This window comes from Tympanuchus pallidicinctus, unplaced genomic scaffold (assembly GCF_026119805.1).
Source record: "Tympanuchus pallidicinctus isolate F22 unplaced genomic scaffold, pur_lepc_1.0 scaffold13, whole genome shotgun sequence".
Lineage (NCBI taxonomy): Eukaryota > Metazoa > Chordata > Aves > Galliformes > Phasianidae > Tympanuchus > Tympanuchus pallidicinctus.
In genome coordinates, this window is record NW_026294648.1 from 17,469,951 (window position 1) to 17,483,947 (window position 13,997).

The following is a 13,997-nucleotide window of genomic DNA, read 5'->3' on the forward strand; positions in this document are numbered from 1 at the left end:
GGGGATGGAGGCCTCGGGAGCCCCGCATGCACTGCACTGCCATAGCTTGGAGGTTTCTGGGGTGGTCCCGTCCCTTTGCACAGCTCAGCCCCCATCCAAGTGTAAGATTTGCTTGCTGAGCCCCAAGCTGCCACGCTCCTGCGTAGGCCTGGAGGGACACCAGGGAGAGGTGCCTGCAGCTGCTTGCCTACCAGGACCCACGGCGATGGGGACACTGGGAACTGGAACGGCAAGGGCAGGGCTGTCAGGGACATCAGCAATAGGATCACCAGGGACGTGGATACCAGAGACAGGGACACCAGGAATAGGGACACCAAGAATAGAGATGGCAGGGAGGAGGACACCAGGAGCGCAGACTCTGGGAATAGGGACAGCAGAAAGGGAAACGAAGGGACCTGGAGCACGCGGTGCAGGGCTGAGGCAGGCTGGGTGTCCAGAGGATGGCAGCAACCAGAGGTGCCCAGGACCAGGCAGCCCAACCTCAGACACGGGTGCTGCACCCAGTAGCCGGTAACCACGGCAACAGCAGCATCGTGGTGCTCACACCCTGAGTTACAAACCACTTCTGGCTAAAGAGACGCATGAGACCCCAGCCCGGCTGCTGTCACAGCACTGATACCAAAATCAGCACCATGGGAACAGTGATGGGATGCGTCCCTACTCAGGCCACAGAGCACCCCAGCCCCACAGGCTGCAGAACGTCCCCCAGCCCTTCATTCAGTCTCCCACCACACCATCACCACAAGCACTTACTGTCATCATAGCTCTTTATAATAAAGATGTATTTACACAGAACAATTCTTTACAGACGTGACAGACGCGGTGACCAGCAGGGCCCGGCACCGCTGCGGCCCTTTTGGGGTACATCAGTGCTTCCTGCAGAGCCCCGGGGGGTGGGAACCCCACAGGGCAGCTCACACGGGGTCAGCATCACAGGAATAAATAGACCCCTCTGGGAGGGGATGGGGCAGGGCCCCACGGAGAGCTCCTCCGCCAGACAAAGTGCTTTACGCAGAGCCCCCGGACCCGGCACACCGGGGCACGGGGCACTGGGAGAACACGGTGCCAGAGCCACCAGGGACAGCTGCAGGGAGGTGATGCCAGCTCAGGGACGAGCAGAGCAGGCAGTGGGGATGCATCCTTGGAGCGCTGGCGGCGGTCCTGCAAGGAGAGCAAAGGCCGTCAGGATGAGCGAGCTGTGGGCAGCGCCACGCGTGTCCCCTCCGCGTCACTCACCTCCATCAGAAGGGCATGGGGCCCTTATGGGACAGCCGTGGCCGGGGACGGCGGAGCCTCCTCCACCCTCCTGGCCGCCGCACGTTCCCACGCCGCGCACCCCGTGGCCGCACCAGCGTTCGGATGAGGCCGTCCTCGGGATCCATCCCGTCCAGCCCCGCTCCCAGCGGCCCTGGGGATGGCAGAGCAGCGTGAGCGGATGCCCTGCCCACCCGTGGGGTGGGGATGCTCCAGGAGCTGGGCAGCATCTCCTCAATCACCCTCCCGGCAGGAGCCAAGCGCCCCAGAGAGCGAGCGCTTCCTGCAGCCAGATGGCCGGGTCACCTGCACGGTGCCACCGCTGTCACCACAGGGCACGGCAAAGCCCCGATCGGGCTTCGATCTCAGCCCCCCACCCCGGAGCCACACAGCTCGGGGTGACGGCGGAGATGCTCCGGTACCTCCAGCACGTGGATGGCACCAGAGACGGCGCGGCCGCCCCCCGGCACCCGGTGGCACAGGCGGCTCCCGGCCGTCGTTCGGCCTCCCTGCCTTCGGGACAGTCCGCGGTTTGTTGCCACCGTGAAAAGCGCTTTGTCCTCTCCCCCCCCCACTCCCGGGGATCGACGGCTCTGCCTCCCCCCGCCCTCCCGACCCCGCACGGCTCTCAACCCCGCACTCACCCGCGGACGCGGCGCTCAGCGCGAGGCAGAAGAGCAGCAGCAGCGCCAGCAGCCAGCGGCGCGCCGCCATGCTCCGCCCTGCGCGGGGACACAGACACGCGAGGACACGGACACGCAGGAGGCGGTGGCCCCGCTCCGGGATCGCCGCATTTGTAGGCGGTGAGAGCCCGGCCCGGCCCCGCTCCCGCCCGGTCATGTGGCCGCCGGTACGGGGGAGGGGGGTCCGCAGCTCGCCCCGCCCCGCTCCGCCCTCTCAGCGCTGCAGCCCCCCGGGGTGCCCAGGGGGTGGCGACCGAAGGGACGCGGGGGGCGCCGAGGATGCTCGTGGGGAGGGTCGGCCCCGCGATCCGCCGGGGAGCAAAGGGAGGGACTTCAGAATGAGTGAGGTCGGCAAAGAGCTCTGAGCCCACCCTCCCCCCCCCCCCCACGCCCCCCGCATCAGCCCGCAGTGCGGCCGGGGGTGGAAGCCGGGGGGAGCTGGGGGTGACGGTGCCAAACCACTGAGTGAGGAGTCGTGGCGGCCCGACGGGGTCGCGCTGTCTGAAAAAGTGGAGAAAGGGGGGAAAGAAAAAGGAAGAGCCAGGAAGCTGCAGGCCGGGCGGTGTCACTGCTGTGCCCGTTGTGCTGCTCATGGAGCAGATCCTCCTGGAAGCTGTACGAGGTGCTCAGAGAGCCCAGAGGTGATGGGGGAAGGATAGGATCTGCTGATCCCCAGTGCTCACGGTGCTGGTGGGCACAGACTGATGCGGCTCACCCAGAGCTTTGGGGATGTCCTGCTGCCTCTGCACGATGGAGACGTGGATGTGGCAGATGGAGAACTGCTCAGTGGATAAGGGCTTGATTGGGTTGCACCCAGAGAGCTCCACAACTCTGTGTGCAAGTGGGGAGCAGCAACCAGTGGTGTCCAGGGCTCTGGGGGGGGACCAGAGTGATTTAACAGCTCTGTGACAAGGACAGGAGGCTGAGCACACCCTCAGCAGCGCTGCAGATGTCACACAGCTGAGTGGTACAGTGGAGGAACTGGAGGAGATGGATGCCATCCAAGGGGGCCTGTGGGCCTCATGTGGGCCCTTGTGAATCTAATGAGATTTTAATGAGACCAATGGGCTGCACCTGTGTCAGGTCAAACACAGAGGTGGGTAAAGAGGAGAAAGAAAAGTTCCTGGAGAGGAGCCCTGGGAGCTGGTGGGTGGGAGGTTCAGCTGAAAGGGGGATTTTGCATCAGAGGTAAGGTGGAAATGCTTTGCTTGGGGGGGGTGGGGGGGGGAGAACTGTAGGCAGCCCCTGGAACATGGCAGAGGGCACAGACAGTAGCACCAAAGGCTCCCCTGCCAGCAGGAAGCATTCATTTGCTGTATGTGGGGCAGAGCAGTGCGGGGCACGGCACACAGAGGGGACGGTGGGTGTCTGTCCTTGGAGGTGAGCTCCATCAGGGTGAGCTCCTGGCATGCTGCCTGGGGTGTCCTGCAGTGGGATCTTTCCAGCTTCAGGTGCTCCATGCAAGTGAGGGCTGTGGAGGTGCGAGATGCCTGCGCAGGGCCTCCCAAAACCACCTCTACACCAACACTGGTGTGGTGACCACTGATGTGCAGCTGGACACAGATCTGATTTTGCTGGCAGATAGAGGTAAAGGAACAGCTTTGCATCCCAACAGAGCTGCAGTGCTCCAGAGCTGCTGTGGGTTCAGCTGGAGGTGGGTGCCCTGTGCCCTCCCGCAGCGCTCTGCATCGCCGATGGATCCCCAGCCCCCTTCACAGGGGATTTCCCCTGGACCCCAATGCTCCTACACCACCTTCCGCATTCCTGGGGTCCCAGGGGTTCCCTCCCTCCCTCCCACCCCACGTCCTGTTTGCTCGGGCGCATCACCCCGGCCTGAGTCACCCCACAGCCCCGCAGGTGGCGGAAGGCTAACAATAGCCCACAAAGGGAGGATGTCTCCCCCAAGCCTTCCTCTGGGCCCGTCGTCGAGGAAAGCTCCCGGGGGGGGAGGGCTGGGCCCCACCGGACGCACAGTGGATGGGCTTCGTCCGGTCGAGGCCGCTCTAGAGCTCAGAGCAGCCCCCGGTGAGCGGGTCGGGGTCCCTGGGGAAGGCTGGAGGAAGAGGAGGAGGAGGATGTGCAGCATCGTTAGCACGTTTTGTTAATTAGCAGGACGGAAGCGAAGCGATGCCTGATGGTCACCGTGGCAACCGCATGCCGCATCCTTGAGAAACTTCGGTTGCTGTGATGATCGCAGGGACCTCGTGGTCACCGTGTGCCCCCACCCAGCCCCGTGCAGGGGCTCCCGCACAGCCCAACCGCACGGGAGGACCAACAGAGGGTCTCCGGGGTGACAGCGGCCTGGCCGGGAGCATCGGTGACATGCATATGCCCGGCCTCGGCTCGGTGCCGTTCACAGGGGCAGGATGGCGGTGATGCCTCCGGGTCCCGCTGTCGCCTCGCCTCCGCGCAGCGCGGGGACACGGCCGGGACCTGCGGTGCGGTCGTGGTGCCATCTCGTGGCCGACAGCTTCGCACTGACACCGCGGGACGGTGCATCGGCAGGGCGGGCTGCTCACAAAGCGGTTCGTTGTTCATTTCCTGTAGGACCCACCCGGCATCCCGCCGTTCTTCGACCCCGGTTGGAGCCGCATCCCCACCCGAAGATCCCCATCACCCCCGCAGCCGCGCTGCGCAGAGCCCGTCCCGCAGGGGTGTCCCCGTAGCGGGAGGACATCGCGCCCCACCGGCGCGGCAGGATTCGTCCTTTCGCTGGATGTGATCTGGAGAGCCGAGCTCTGCCCTTCTCCATAGCGGGGCCGGAGGACGGCAGCACCGTACCCTCACCCCGTGCTGCTCAATGTCACTTCCCTCCAGGCCGACGGCACGGGCGGGCTGAGCGGGATGCAGCCGTGAGCGGCCGTGCGTGCCATCCCTCTCCCCCTGGCAGGTGGTTTTGGGGCAGTGCAGCCCCCCCTGGTTCGCCCGTGGCCAGCAGGGACGTGCCAGGCTGAGCTGGCACAGCCGCACCTCTGCTTTCTGGAGACCTTTGGACTCGGTGCTGATTGAGCTGTTTGCTCTTATCTGGTTATCTAGAGAGCAGAAGCGCTCGGTGAAGAGGACAACGACCCCCGGTCTCTGCCCGGGGCCTCGGCATCCCTCCGCCCAAGGGGCAAAGGCGCAGGAGGAGGGACCACGGCACCAAACGTCCCCTCCGCGTCCCTCAGCGCGGGGACAGCCATGCCGCCCTCCCGCTGGACAGCAGCCTGGCTGCTCCTGCTGCAGGGTACGGGGCACGCATCGCTGCGGGCCGGGCTGGGGCTGAGCAGGAGCCCGAGCTCCCGCTGAGGCTCAGAACCCCTCAGGTTGCTCCGTGGGACGCTCGCAGCTCGCCGCCTCCCCCAGGACCGACATCAGGGACTGCTCCGTGGACCCCCCGGTGAGCCCCTCGCGCACAGCCTGTGCCCACCCTGGGGTGCTTCGACGGCCCCCTGCCCAGCCCCACTCCTGCCTGTCCCTTTGTGCCACCAGTACCTGCCTCCCACGGCCACCAACAGCTCGGCACAGCTCAGCGCTCTGCGGGACGCCATGCGTGCCCATAACATCCATGCCTACGTCGTGCCCTCCACGGATGCCCACATGGTGAGGTGCCATCCCCACACACGCCGTGCCAGCTCTCGGATCTCCTCTCACCTCTCCATCCCATCCCCAGAGCGAGTACATTGCAGACAGGGATGCCCGCCTGGGCTGGCTCACAGGTTTCACCGGCTCTGCAGGTGGGAGCATCTCTGCTGGGCTCTGTGCCCAGCCCTGGGGGGATGTGGGCTGCTGAGGAGTGGGACTGGGGGAGAAACGATGCCTGAGACCTGCTGCCCCCCAGGCACCGGCGTGGTGACGGAGGACAGAGCAGCCCTGTGGACCGACAGCCGCTACTGGACGCAGGCAGAGAGGCAGCTGGACTGCAACTGGGAGCTGCAGAGGACCAGTCAGTGCAGGGAGGTGGGGGTGAGGGGCTGCCCACTGCCAGAACCCCCCCACACACACTGCTCTGCCTTGCAGCGTGGATTGAGTCCATCGGGACGTGGATCATGGAGTTGGTTCCTGCAGGGGGGAACGTCAGCCTGGACCCCTTCCTCTTCTCCATCGGTACGGTGGGCTGGCACCGAGGGGATGCTTCCTTATAGGGTGGTCGCTGGGTGATGCAGCCCCGTGGGCCATTCTCCCTGCAGACACATGGAAGAGCTACCAGGAGGCCCTGCAGGGCTCCGGCATCACCCTGCTGCCCATGGAGACCAACCTTGTGGACCAAGTGTGGGGCAGCCAGAGACCCCCTTTACCTTCCGGCAACATCTACAGCCTCCCAGAGGAGTTCACAGGTACGCCTCTCACCCGTCTCTGCTCGCTCAGAGGAGGGCCATGCACTGAGCCCCCCTCCCTCACCCCAGGGAGCAGCTGGCAGGAGAAGGTGGCTGGGATCCGGCAGCAGATGGAGGAGCACACGCGGAGTCCCACAGCTCTGCTGCTCTCAGGGCTGGAGGAGACGGCCTGTGAGTAGAGCACCAAGGTTGTGGCACTGCCCCAGGGGCATCGGGGTGGGCACAGCTCTGATGTCTCACCCCTGGCAGGGCTCTTCAACCTCCGCGGAGACGACATCCCCTACAACCCCGTCTTCTATTCCTACACCCTCCTGACCACCACCAACATCAGGTGGGCAGTGGCTGCTGTGGGGCTCACCCCAACCCTCCTCCCTTATCCCATTAGATTCCCCCCCTCCACCCGTTCCCCACGCACTCCTCGCATCCTGCAGCGCCCACCCCATCGCATCCCACCTCCAAGTCCTACATCTTTCCCAGAATCGATCTCACCCCTCCCAGTAAAACCCAGCGGTTCCCCTCAAGCCCCCCCAACCCCTTCCCCCTCATCACCATGCCCCTTTCCCAGCCTGTTTGTGGACTCTGCACGGCTGACAGCGGAGGCTCAGCAGTCGTTGCGCTCCGGCTGCCCGGGGCCGCTCTGCGTGGAGCTGTGGGACTACGGGCAGGTGAGCGCCCACCTCCATCACTACGCTCAGGGCAACGTCACCATCTGGCTGGGCACTGAATACACCACCTACGGCCTCTACAGCATCATCCCCCAGGTGAGGTTCACCACGAAATCCTGCAGGTGGGGCTGGGGGCAGGGGATGGGTTGGCTGCGTCCCACCGTTGTCACCTGTGCAGGAGAAGCTGCTGGAGGACAGCTACTCTCCGGTGATGCACGCCAAGGCTGTGAAGAACGCCAAGGAGCAGGAACTGCTGCGAGCAGCCCACGTAAGGCTGTGCCCATCCCTTCAGCCAGCTGCTCGGGGGGGGATGGTGACACCTCCCGGTACCACGGAGCTGCCCACAGGTTCGGGATGCGGTGGCTGTCATCCAATACCTGCTGTGGCTGGAGAAGATGGTGCCGCAAGGGCTGGTGGATGAGTTTTCGGGTGCCCGCCACATCGATGCCCTCCGCTGGTCGGTGCCTACCTGGGGGAGCAGCCGGCATGGGGCAGCAGGGACCCCCCCGCCACGACCCCCTTCCGCTGCCTTCCAGGGCACAGCAGCACAGCCACGGGCCCAGCTTTGAGTCCATCTCTGCCAGCGGGCTCAACGCGGCGCTGGCACACTACAGGTGTGGGGATGGGGAGGGAGATGCGCTGTGTGGGGACGCTTCGGATGGGTTCTCACCTCTCCCTTTTCCCCAGCCCAGCCAACGGCAGCAGCCGGCAGCTGTCAGTGGATGAGATGTACCTGGCGGACACCGGCGGGCAGTATCTGTGCGTAGAGCTCCCTGTCCCCTCTGTACCCGCAGAGCTGTGGGGTGATGGGGACCCACTCGCATCCCCCTTTGCAGGGATGGCACCACGGACATCACACGCACCGTGCACTGGGGCACGCCGACCTCGCTGCAGAAGGTGCTGGCGCTGTGGGATGGTCCCTGTGCTGTGGGGCAGGAGGACGCCCCACACACCATCGCGCTCAGCCCCTGATTCCCTTCTAGGAAGCCTACACCCGTGTGCTGATGGGCAATATTGACCTCTCCCGCCTCGTTTTCCCATCTGACACAGCTGGTGGGTGTGCAGCTCGGTGTGGTGGGAGCAGGGCAGGGGTCCCATTGCTGCTCCCAGCTCTGTTCCACCTCCTCATCCTCCAGGGAGAACAGTGGAGACCTTTGCCCGCCGGGCGCTCTGGGAAGTGGGGCTCAACTATGGCCATGGAACCGGGCACGGCATCGGCAACTTCCTCTCGGTGCACGAGTGTGAGCACTGGGGGTGGGATGGGATAGGAGGGAGGGGGCACGCAGTGTCCCAGTGAGCCATAACCCACCCTGTGTCCCTCACAGGGCCGGTGGGCTTCCAGTCCAACAATGTGCCGCTGACTGCAGGCATGTTCACATCCATCGGTGCGTGCGTCCAGCTGGCTCCTGCCGCCTTGGGGTTGTGAGGATGGTTGTGGGGCAGTGCTAAGGGTCCACAGCTTTCAGCCCAGGGGTGGGATGGGGTGGAGGTGCTGCCGGGGCTCAGGATGTGCTGGGCACTTTCCCCAGAGCCCGGCTACTACCAGGACGGTGAGTTTGGCATCCGCATCGAGGACATCGTGCTGGTGGTGGAGGCACAGACCAAGGTACTGCTGTACCCCTTCCAGGACTCTGCATGGGGCTGGGGGGCTCGGGCACGGCGAGAGGCTGGCAGTGCCACGGGGGCTGCAGCCACTTTCTGCCCTTCCCCGGCAGCACCTTACAGGGGAGAAGCCCTTCCTGACCTTTGAGGTGGTGTCCCTGGTGCCCTACGACCGCAACCTCATCGACGTCAGCCTCCTGTCACAGGAGCACGTATGGGAACCGGGACAGGCAGAGCTGAGGTGGGCGCACGGGGCTGGGATGGGGATGGACACTGAGATGGAGATGTGTCTGCCTGCAGATCCAGTACCTGAACGCCTACTATGAGACCATCCGTGCACGTGTGGGGCCGGAGCTGCAGCGGCAGCAGCTGGAGGAGGAGTACAGCTGGCTGCAGCGAAACACTGAGCCCTTCCCACTGAGCAGCGCTGCCTCCACCACCACCGCCATGCTGGCCATCACCTCCCTCATCTCTGTGCTGCTGGCCGAGCTGCAGGCCTGATCCTGCCACCAACAGCCAGGGACGTTTCTTCTCCCTGTTGCTCGCTTCCTCGTTATGTCCTTTTTTTTTCTTTTAATATTTGTTCTTTGCACTTAAACGGCGTCAATGCTGGGTGTGTGCATCAGTGCGCTGGGGCTGTTTGAGCGTGACCCAACCCTGTGCCCCACGCAGGGCCTGGCCAAAGTGCCCGGCAATGGGACGTGATGGGCACGGTGGGAACCTCGTCCTCTGCTCGGGGACGCGCGGAGCCCAACAGAAGCGGTGGGGATGGGTGCGAGGGTGTGAAAACGGCGCCGCTCCGGGGCTCTGGGCAGGGCGGCCGCTTCGAGGAGAGCTTCCTTCCTCCCGGCCCAGGCTGCGCGCCCCGAAGTTGAGCGGCTCGGAGCTCTCATGTGACCGCCGGCTTCCTGTGCGCTTCCCAGCTGCGGTGCCGACGCTTCGGTCCGTGCCCCGCCAGGCGCTGCGCCGTACTCCGGCACCCAGCACCATGCTGCGCCGAAAGCCCTCCAACGCCGGCGAGAAGGAGCCGGGCCACAGGAAGGTGAGCACCGGGACCGGCCCGGGGATGGCCGTCCTTCACCGATGGGACTGAGGGCTGAGAGCACCGGGTGATGCGGTCTGCGCGTCCGGGAGGATGGGATGGAGAGGGGCAGAGGTGGCACTGCCAGCAGCCGCCAACGACACGCAGCCCCGCGAACGCACGGCTGGGCTGGGAGCTGAACGTGCAGCCGCCGCCACCCAGCGCCCGCACAACGCGGGGCGGCAGCAGGGCTGCATCCTCGGGGCCCAGCTGTGATGTGGGGCTGGGGATGCTCAGACCCCTAAACGACTGCGGGCACCCGTGGGGTCGTGCCGGGGAAGCAGCAGCTCCCCCTCTTCGCCGTTCTCTGCAATGTGGGCGGCCGCTGCCGTTTCCTGCCGGGGGGATGGCGGGGCTGCCGGGCACGGCTCCCAAGCAAGGTGTCTGCGGTCGAGGCAGCGCGAGGTTGCAGCCCCATCACGTGCATCCGCCGCTTCCTCCGGCAGCTCTGCACCGGCACGGAGCCCTCCGCCTGCGGGCAGGGCCTGCAGCAGCAGCAGCACCGTTGCTCTTTGTTAGTCTCCGTTGCAGGGCGCTCCCCGGCAGAGCGGAGTGGGGTCACTGCGCTGAGAAGCTCCAGGCTGCTGCGCGAACGGCTGCGCAGCATCCGACGGAGCAGGGCTGCCCTGCAGAGCCCCGCTGGGCATCCCCACCGCTCTCACTTCCCTGTCGCTCCTTGGCTGCAATGCTGCTGAGGGTGCAGCACAGGGCAGGGCCCCCCCCATTTACCCCCCCGCGGCCCCGAGCTCGCGGTTTGCCAACGCTGTGCCAGTGCTGTTGCAACACCGGCTCCTCCCCAGCGTGGGGCCGGCTGTGCAGTGAGGCCGTGGTGCCAACTGCAGTGCCGGGAGCTGCTGTCACACAGGGATGCGGAGGAGACACTGAGAGCTCACAGTGCAGGAGCAGAGAGAAAATAAAATGGGTGCCCAGTGGAGCTGGCAAAAAGAAGAACCGGGTGGGGAGGTTGCTAGGCCATGGTTGAGGGCAACGCTGCCACACTGGGGGTGAGCAGAGAGCCTCTCCTGGCAGCACAAAGAGCCCTCACCCCCTCCCCACGCCCCCAGCTCTCCCTGCAGCGTTCCAGCAGCTTCAAGGACTTTGCTAAATCCAAAGTCAGCTCCCCGGTGACAAGCGAGAAGGAGTTCAACCTGGAGGAGAATGTAAGCGTCTGTCCCTACCCACAGCCCTTCTCCAAGTCCCACGTGCCATGGGGCACCCAGGGGCCAGGCATTGCCCCAGTCTGGAGCCTTGGGAGCCCCCCGTGCCCTCCCCTCTCTCTCTCCCCGCAGATCCCTGAGGATGAGCCCAGCGGTGCAGGCCCTGAAGAGGCGGCTCAGGGCAGCAGTGGTGGGATGAAGCTGGGCAAGAAGTGGCGGGCCATCATCTCCCGCACCATGAACCGCAAGATGGGCCGCGTGGCCGTGCGGGCGCTGGCTGAAGGGAAGGTGAGAGCGGGGCTTGGGGCTGCGGGGCAGCCGTCCCCGCTTCCCAGCACCAAGCCCACTCCCCACAGCAGGCAGAGGTGGAGGAAGAGGGGTGTCCATCTCCCCTGCCCTCAGCTGGCGCAGAGGAGCCGAGCCACGAGAAGATGCCGCTGTCCTACTTTGAGATGGAGGAGGACGTGCACCCGTCTGTCAGCCGCCAGCTGTCCAGCGGTGAGCACAGCATAGGCCCCAAGTGTGGCCCTGAGATCGGCACCAATGCTGAGCGCTCCCATCCCCTTGCAGGCAGTGAGGGGCTCAGCCCCGGCTCCACCAGCCAGGACAGCCCGCGCTTGGAGGACAGCAGCCCAGCCTACACCGGGCCCTTCTGCGGCAGAGCCCGCGTGCACACCGACTTCACACCCAGCCCTTACGACAAGGACTCTCTGAAGCTGCGGGTGAGGGCCGGGGGGGGCTGGGGATGTCTGAAGGGAGGTGGGCACGGTGGTGGGGGGCTCAGGTTGGATGTCACGCTGCCGAAGCTGCGGCGGGGTCACCATCGCCGGTGTGCTCCAGATTGTGGGGATGTGGCACTGAGGGACGCAGTGATGGGCACCGTGGGGTGGGCTGGGGATCTGAGAGGGTTTTTCCAACTCAAATGATGCTGTGATTCCTTGGATCAGAAAGGGGATATCATCGGCATCATCGAAAAGCCACCCGTGGGCACCTGGACGGGGCTGCTTAACAACAAAGTGGGCTCCTTCAAGTTCATCTATGTGGATGTCATCCCTGAGGAGGCAGCCCCCACCCGCAAGAGCCGAGGCCAGGCCAAGAGCAAGCGGCTCAAGCCCAAGACCCTCCACGAGCTGCTGGAGCGCATCAACCTGCAGGTGAGGGCTGGGGGGGGACAGGGACTGCAGTGGGGCAGGGGCAGAGCCCGCCCGGCCCATAGGGGACGGTAGGGGATCACACGGGTAGCCCAAGAGAGCAGTAGGGATGGGATGGGATAAGAATCGGAGCACCATAGGAAGGAAAAGAGGAGCCTCCGTTCTGCTTCCGCGCTCTCCCATCCTCTGGGTCCCTCTGCTTCGTGCCTGAGCGTGGCTGAGGACAGAGGGGATGCGTGAGGCTGGAGCAGGGCTGGGATCTCCATCGTGCTGCTCCCTGCTCCAGGAGCACACCTCCACGCTGCTGCTGAACGGCTACCAGACTCTGGAGGACTTCAAGGAGCTGCGGGAGACCCACCTCAACGAGCTGAACATCACCGACCCCCAGCACCGCGCCAAGCTGCTCACAGCTGCTGAGCTCCTCCTGGATTATGACAGTAAGGGCTGGGCAGGGATGTCCCACGCTGGCTCTAGCCTTGGTGGCGAGGAGCAAGCTGATGGCTTGATGTTTTGTCCTGTCCCCCAGCAGCAAGCAGTGATGCGGAGGAAGGGGACGGCACCACCGAGCAGCATTCGCCCTCGGAGCCCAAGGGGGACATTCCCCGGGACTCGGGCTGCTTCGAGGGATCCGAGACCCTGGATAGCAGCCGTGAGGAGGCCGAGCTGCCGAGCCCTGAGGGGCAGCTGCAGGCTGTGTCCCTGGCGGAGTCCTCCTGAGTCCCCGCCGTGCTTTACAGGCTCTGGTGTGGCAGTGGACAGAGGGGAGAACTCGGTGGGGTGCGGGTGAGCCCCAGGGATGAAGGCACACTGCAGGACTCTGTGCTGTAGGTGGGTCGATCCCCCAGGTGTGCTGCTCCAGGACGTTCCGTGCTGCCTCACGCCACCATCCCACGCTGCAGGTGCTCCAGGCACTGCAGGAGAGTGCCAGAGATGCTGCAGGTCTGTTTGCCAGGGCTGGGCTGCCCCATTTCATCCACAGCTTCAAGAGCTCCTCTGGGAGCTCACATCTGCCAGGCCAAATAAATGGCAGCGCAAAAGAGCCTGTAAGGACAGGGATAGCATGGACAGAGCAAGCACAGCACTGAGCAAATCAAGCAAGCAAGCAGAGGCATCGAGGCAACATCTCTACCAGCAGGACTTGGCTTTCCCCAACCACCATCCTCACACAGCCAAAGCAGGTGGAGGAAGGTGTGCAGGAGGTTCAGCCGAGCCCTGTGAGCAGCCCAGCAGGGTACCAGGAGGCAGCCCATGTTCCAGAGGGGCTGTGAGGAAGGGGGCTGAGCACTGTGCTGCCTGAAGGTGACCCCACGCAGGTCCCCACACTTCCCACAGCCCTGCAGGATGCGACAGGCTGGTCCCTCCCAGCATCAGCTGCTCCAGGCATCCCTGCAAAGGGGTGGAGGAGCTGTAGCACCACCGGGGCAATGAGCTGATGAGGAGTGTGTATCACCTGTAACCAAACCCTGGGGTTGTGGGGGACTGCAGCATTCAGACAGCTCAGGCCCTCACAGCTGCATTCAGTCACCTCCAGCTCCCACACTGTGGGACCACTGTGGTGGATCTCTGAGCCTCAAGTTTGTTCCTTTACGCTTGATCCCAATAAATGCGTGCTCTGGCCTTCAGCCTGCTTCCTACCTACCCCAAAGGCTTGGGGAGAGAGATGGGGACCGAGCAGTGCCTGTTCAGTGAGGCTGCAGGCAATTTATCTTCCCAGAACCAGCTCCTGCTGCACTGGTGGCCACGTTCGGGGGAACAGCAGGACACAGGTAAGACAAGGGCTGGCTCCAGCACTGCATGGATGTGTGAGGTGCACGGGGGGACGAGGAAGGAAGCAGCTCGCTGGGTGAAGCACAGACAAACAGAGGCAGAGGCTACAGCTCAGCCATTTTCCAAAGCAATTAAGTTTCCTTTGTTGTTTAAAAAAAAAAAAAAGAAGAAGAAGAAAAAACAACCCTCACCCTACCCCCACTTCCTTCACAAGAACCTGAACAGAGCAGACAGGAACCACAGGTGCAGGCAGCATCCGTGACAGCCTAGCAGGCAGCACTTGACACACTGAGTTAGAAAATAGATTAGCACACCCCCCAA

At 64.5% G+C, this 13,997-nt stretch overlaps 3 protein-coding genes across 5 annotated transcripts; 2 read left to right on the top strand and 1 right to left on the bottom strand.

The window, feature by feature from the left end:
• Positions 1-735: 735 nt before the first annotated feature.
• On the bottom strand, positions 736-2,094 carry APLN (apelin). Its single transcript, XM_052673090.1, has 3 exons — positions 1,899-2,094; positions 1,237-1,408; positions 736-1,161 (listed from the first exon to the last, which is right to left on the bottom strand). Exons 1-2 carry the CDS (start codon positions 2,092-2,094, stop codon positions 1,242-1,244), a joined length of 363 nt encoding a protein of 120 aa, XP_052529050.1. The 3' UTR covers positions 736-1,161; positions 1,237-1,241.
• A 2,897-nt stretch (positions 2,095-4,991) lies between these two features.
• XPNPEP2 (X-prolyl aminopeptidase 2) lies at positions 4,992-9,118 on the top strand. Its single transcript, XM_052673062.1, has 21 exons — positions 4,992-5,163; positions 5,243-5,316; positions 5,409-5,519; positions 5,590-5,653; positions 5,758-5,862; positions 5,937-6,023; positions 6,107-6,253; positions 6,323-6,424; positions 6,503-6,584; positions 6,819-7,014; positions 7,097-7,186; positions 7,266-7,375; positions 7,455-7,532; positions 7,606-7,677; positions 7,755-7,815; positions 7,902-7,971; positions 8,055-8,159; positions 8,244-8,303; positions 8,448-8,524; positions 8,634-8,732; positions 8,821-9,118. The coding sequence occupies exons 1-21, from the start codon at positions 5,118-5,120 to the stop codon at positions 9,019-9,021; spliced, it is 2,037 nt and encodes a 678-aa protein (XP_052529022.1). The 5' UTR covers positions 4,992-5,117; the 3' UTR covers positions 9,022-9,118.
• A 93-nt stretch (positions 9,119-9,211) lies between these two features.
• On the top strand, positions 9,212-13,531 carry SASH3 (SAM and SH3 domain containing 3). 3 transcript variants are annotated; one of them, XM_052673066.1, is made up of 8 exons: positions 9,212-9,562; positions 10,666-10,761; positions 10,891-11,046; positions 11,115-11,256; positions 11,329-11,480; positions 11,706-11,912; positions 12,196-12,346; positions 12,436-13,531. In XM_052673066.1, the coding sequence occupies exons 1-8, from the start codon at positions 9,215-9,217 to the stop codon at positions 12,624-12,626; spliced, it is 1,443 nt and encodes a 480-aa protein (XP_052529026.1). In that variant the 5' UTR covers positions 9,212-9,214; the 3' UTR covers positions 12,627-13,531. The 3 variants fall into 3 exon arrangements, with proteins under 3 accessions (XP_052529026.1, XP_052529027.1, XP_052529028.1); XM_052673067.1 differs by having other exon boundaries at positions 12,439-13,531; XM_052673068.1 differs by having other exon boundaries at positions 11,118-11,256.
• The last annotated feature ends 466 nt before the right edge of the window (positions 13,532-13,997 follow it).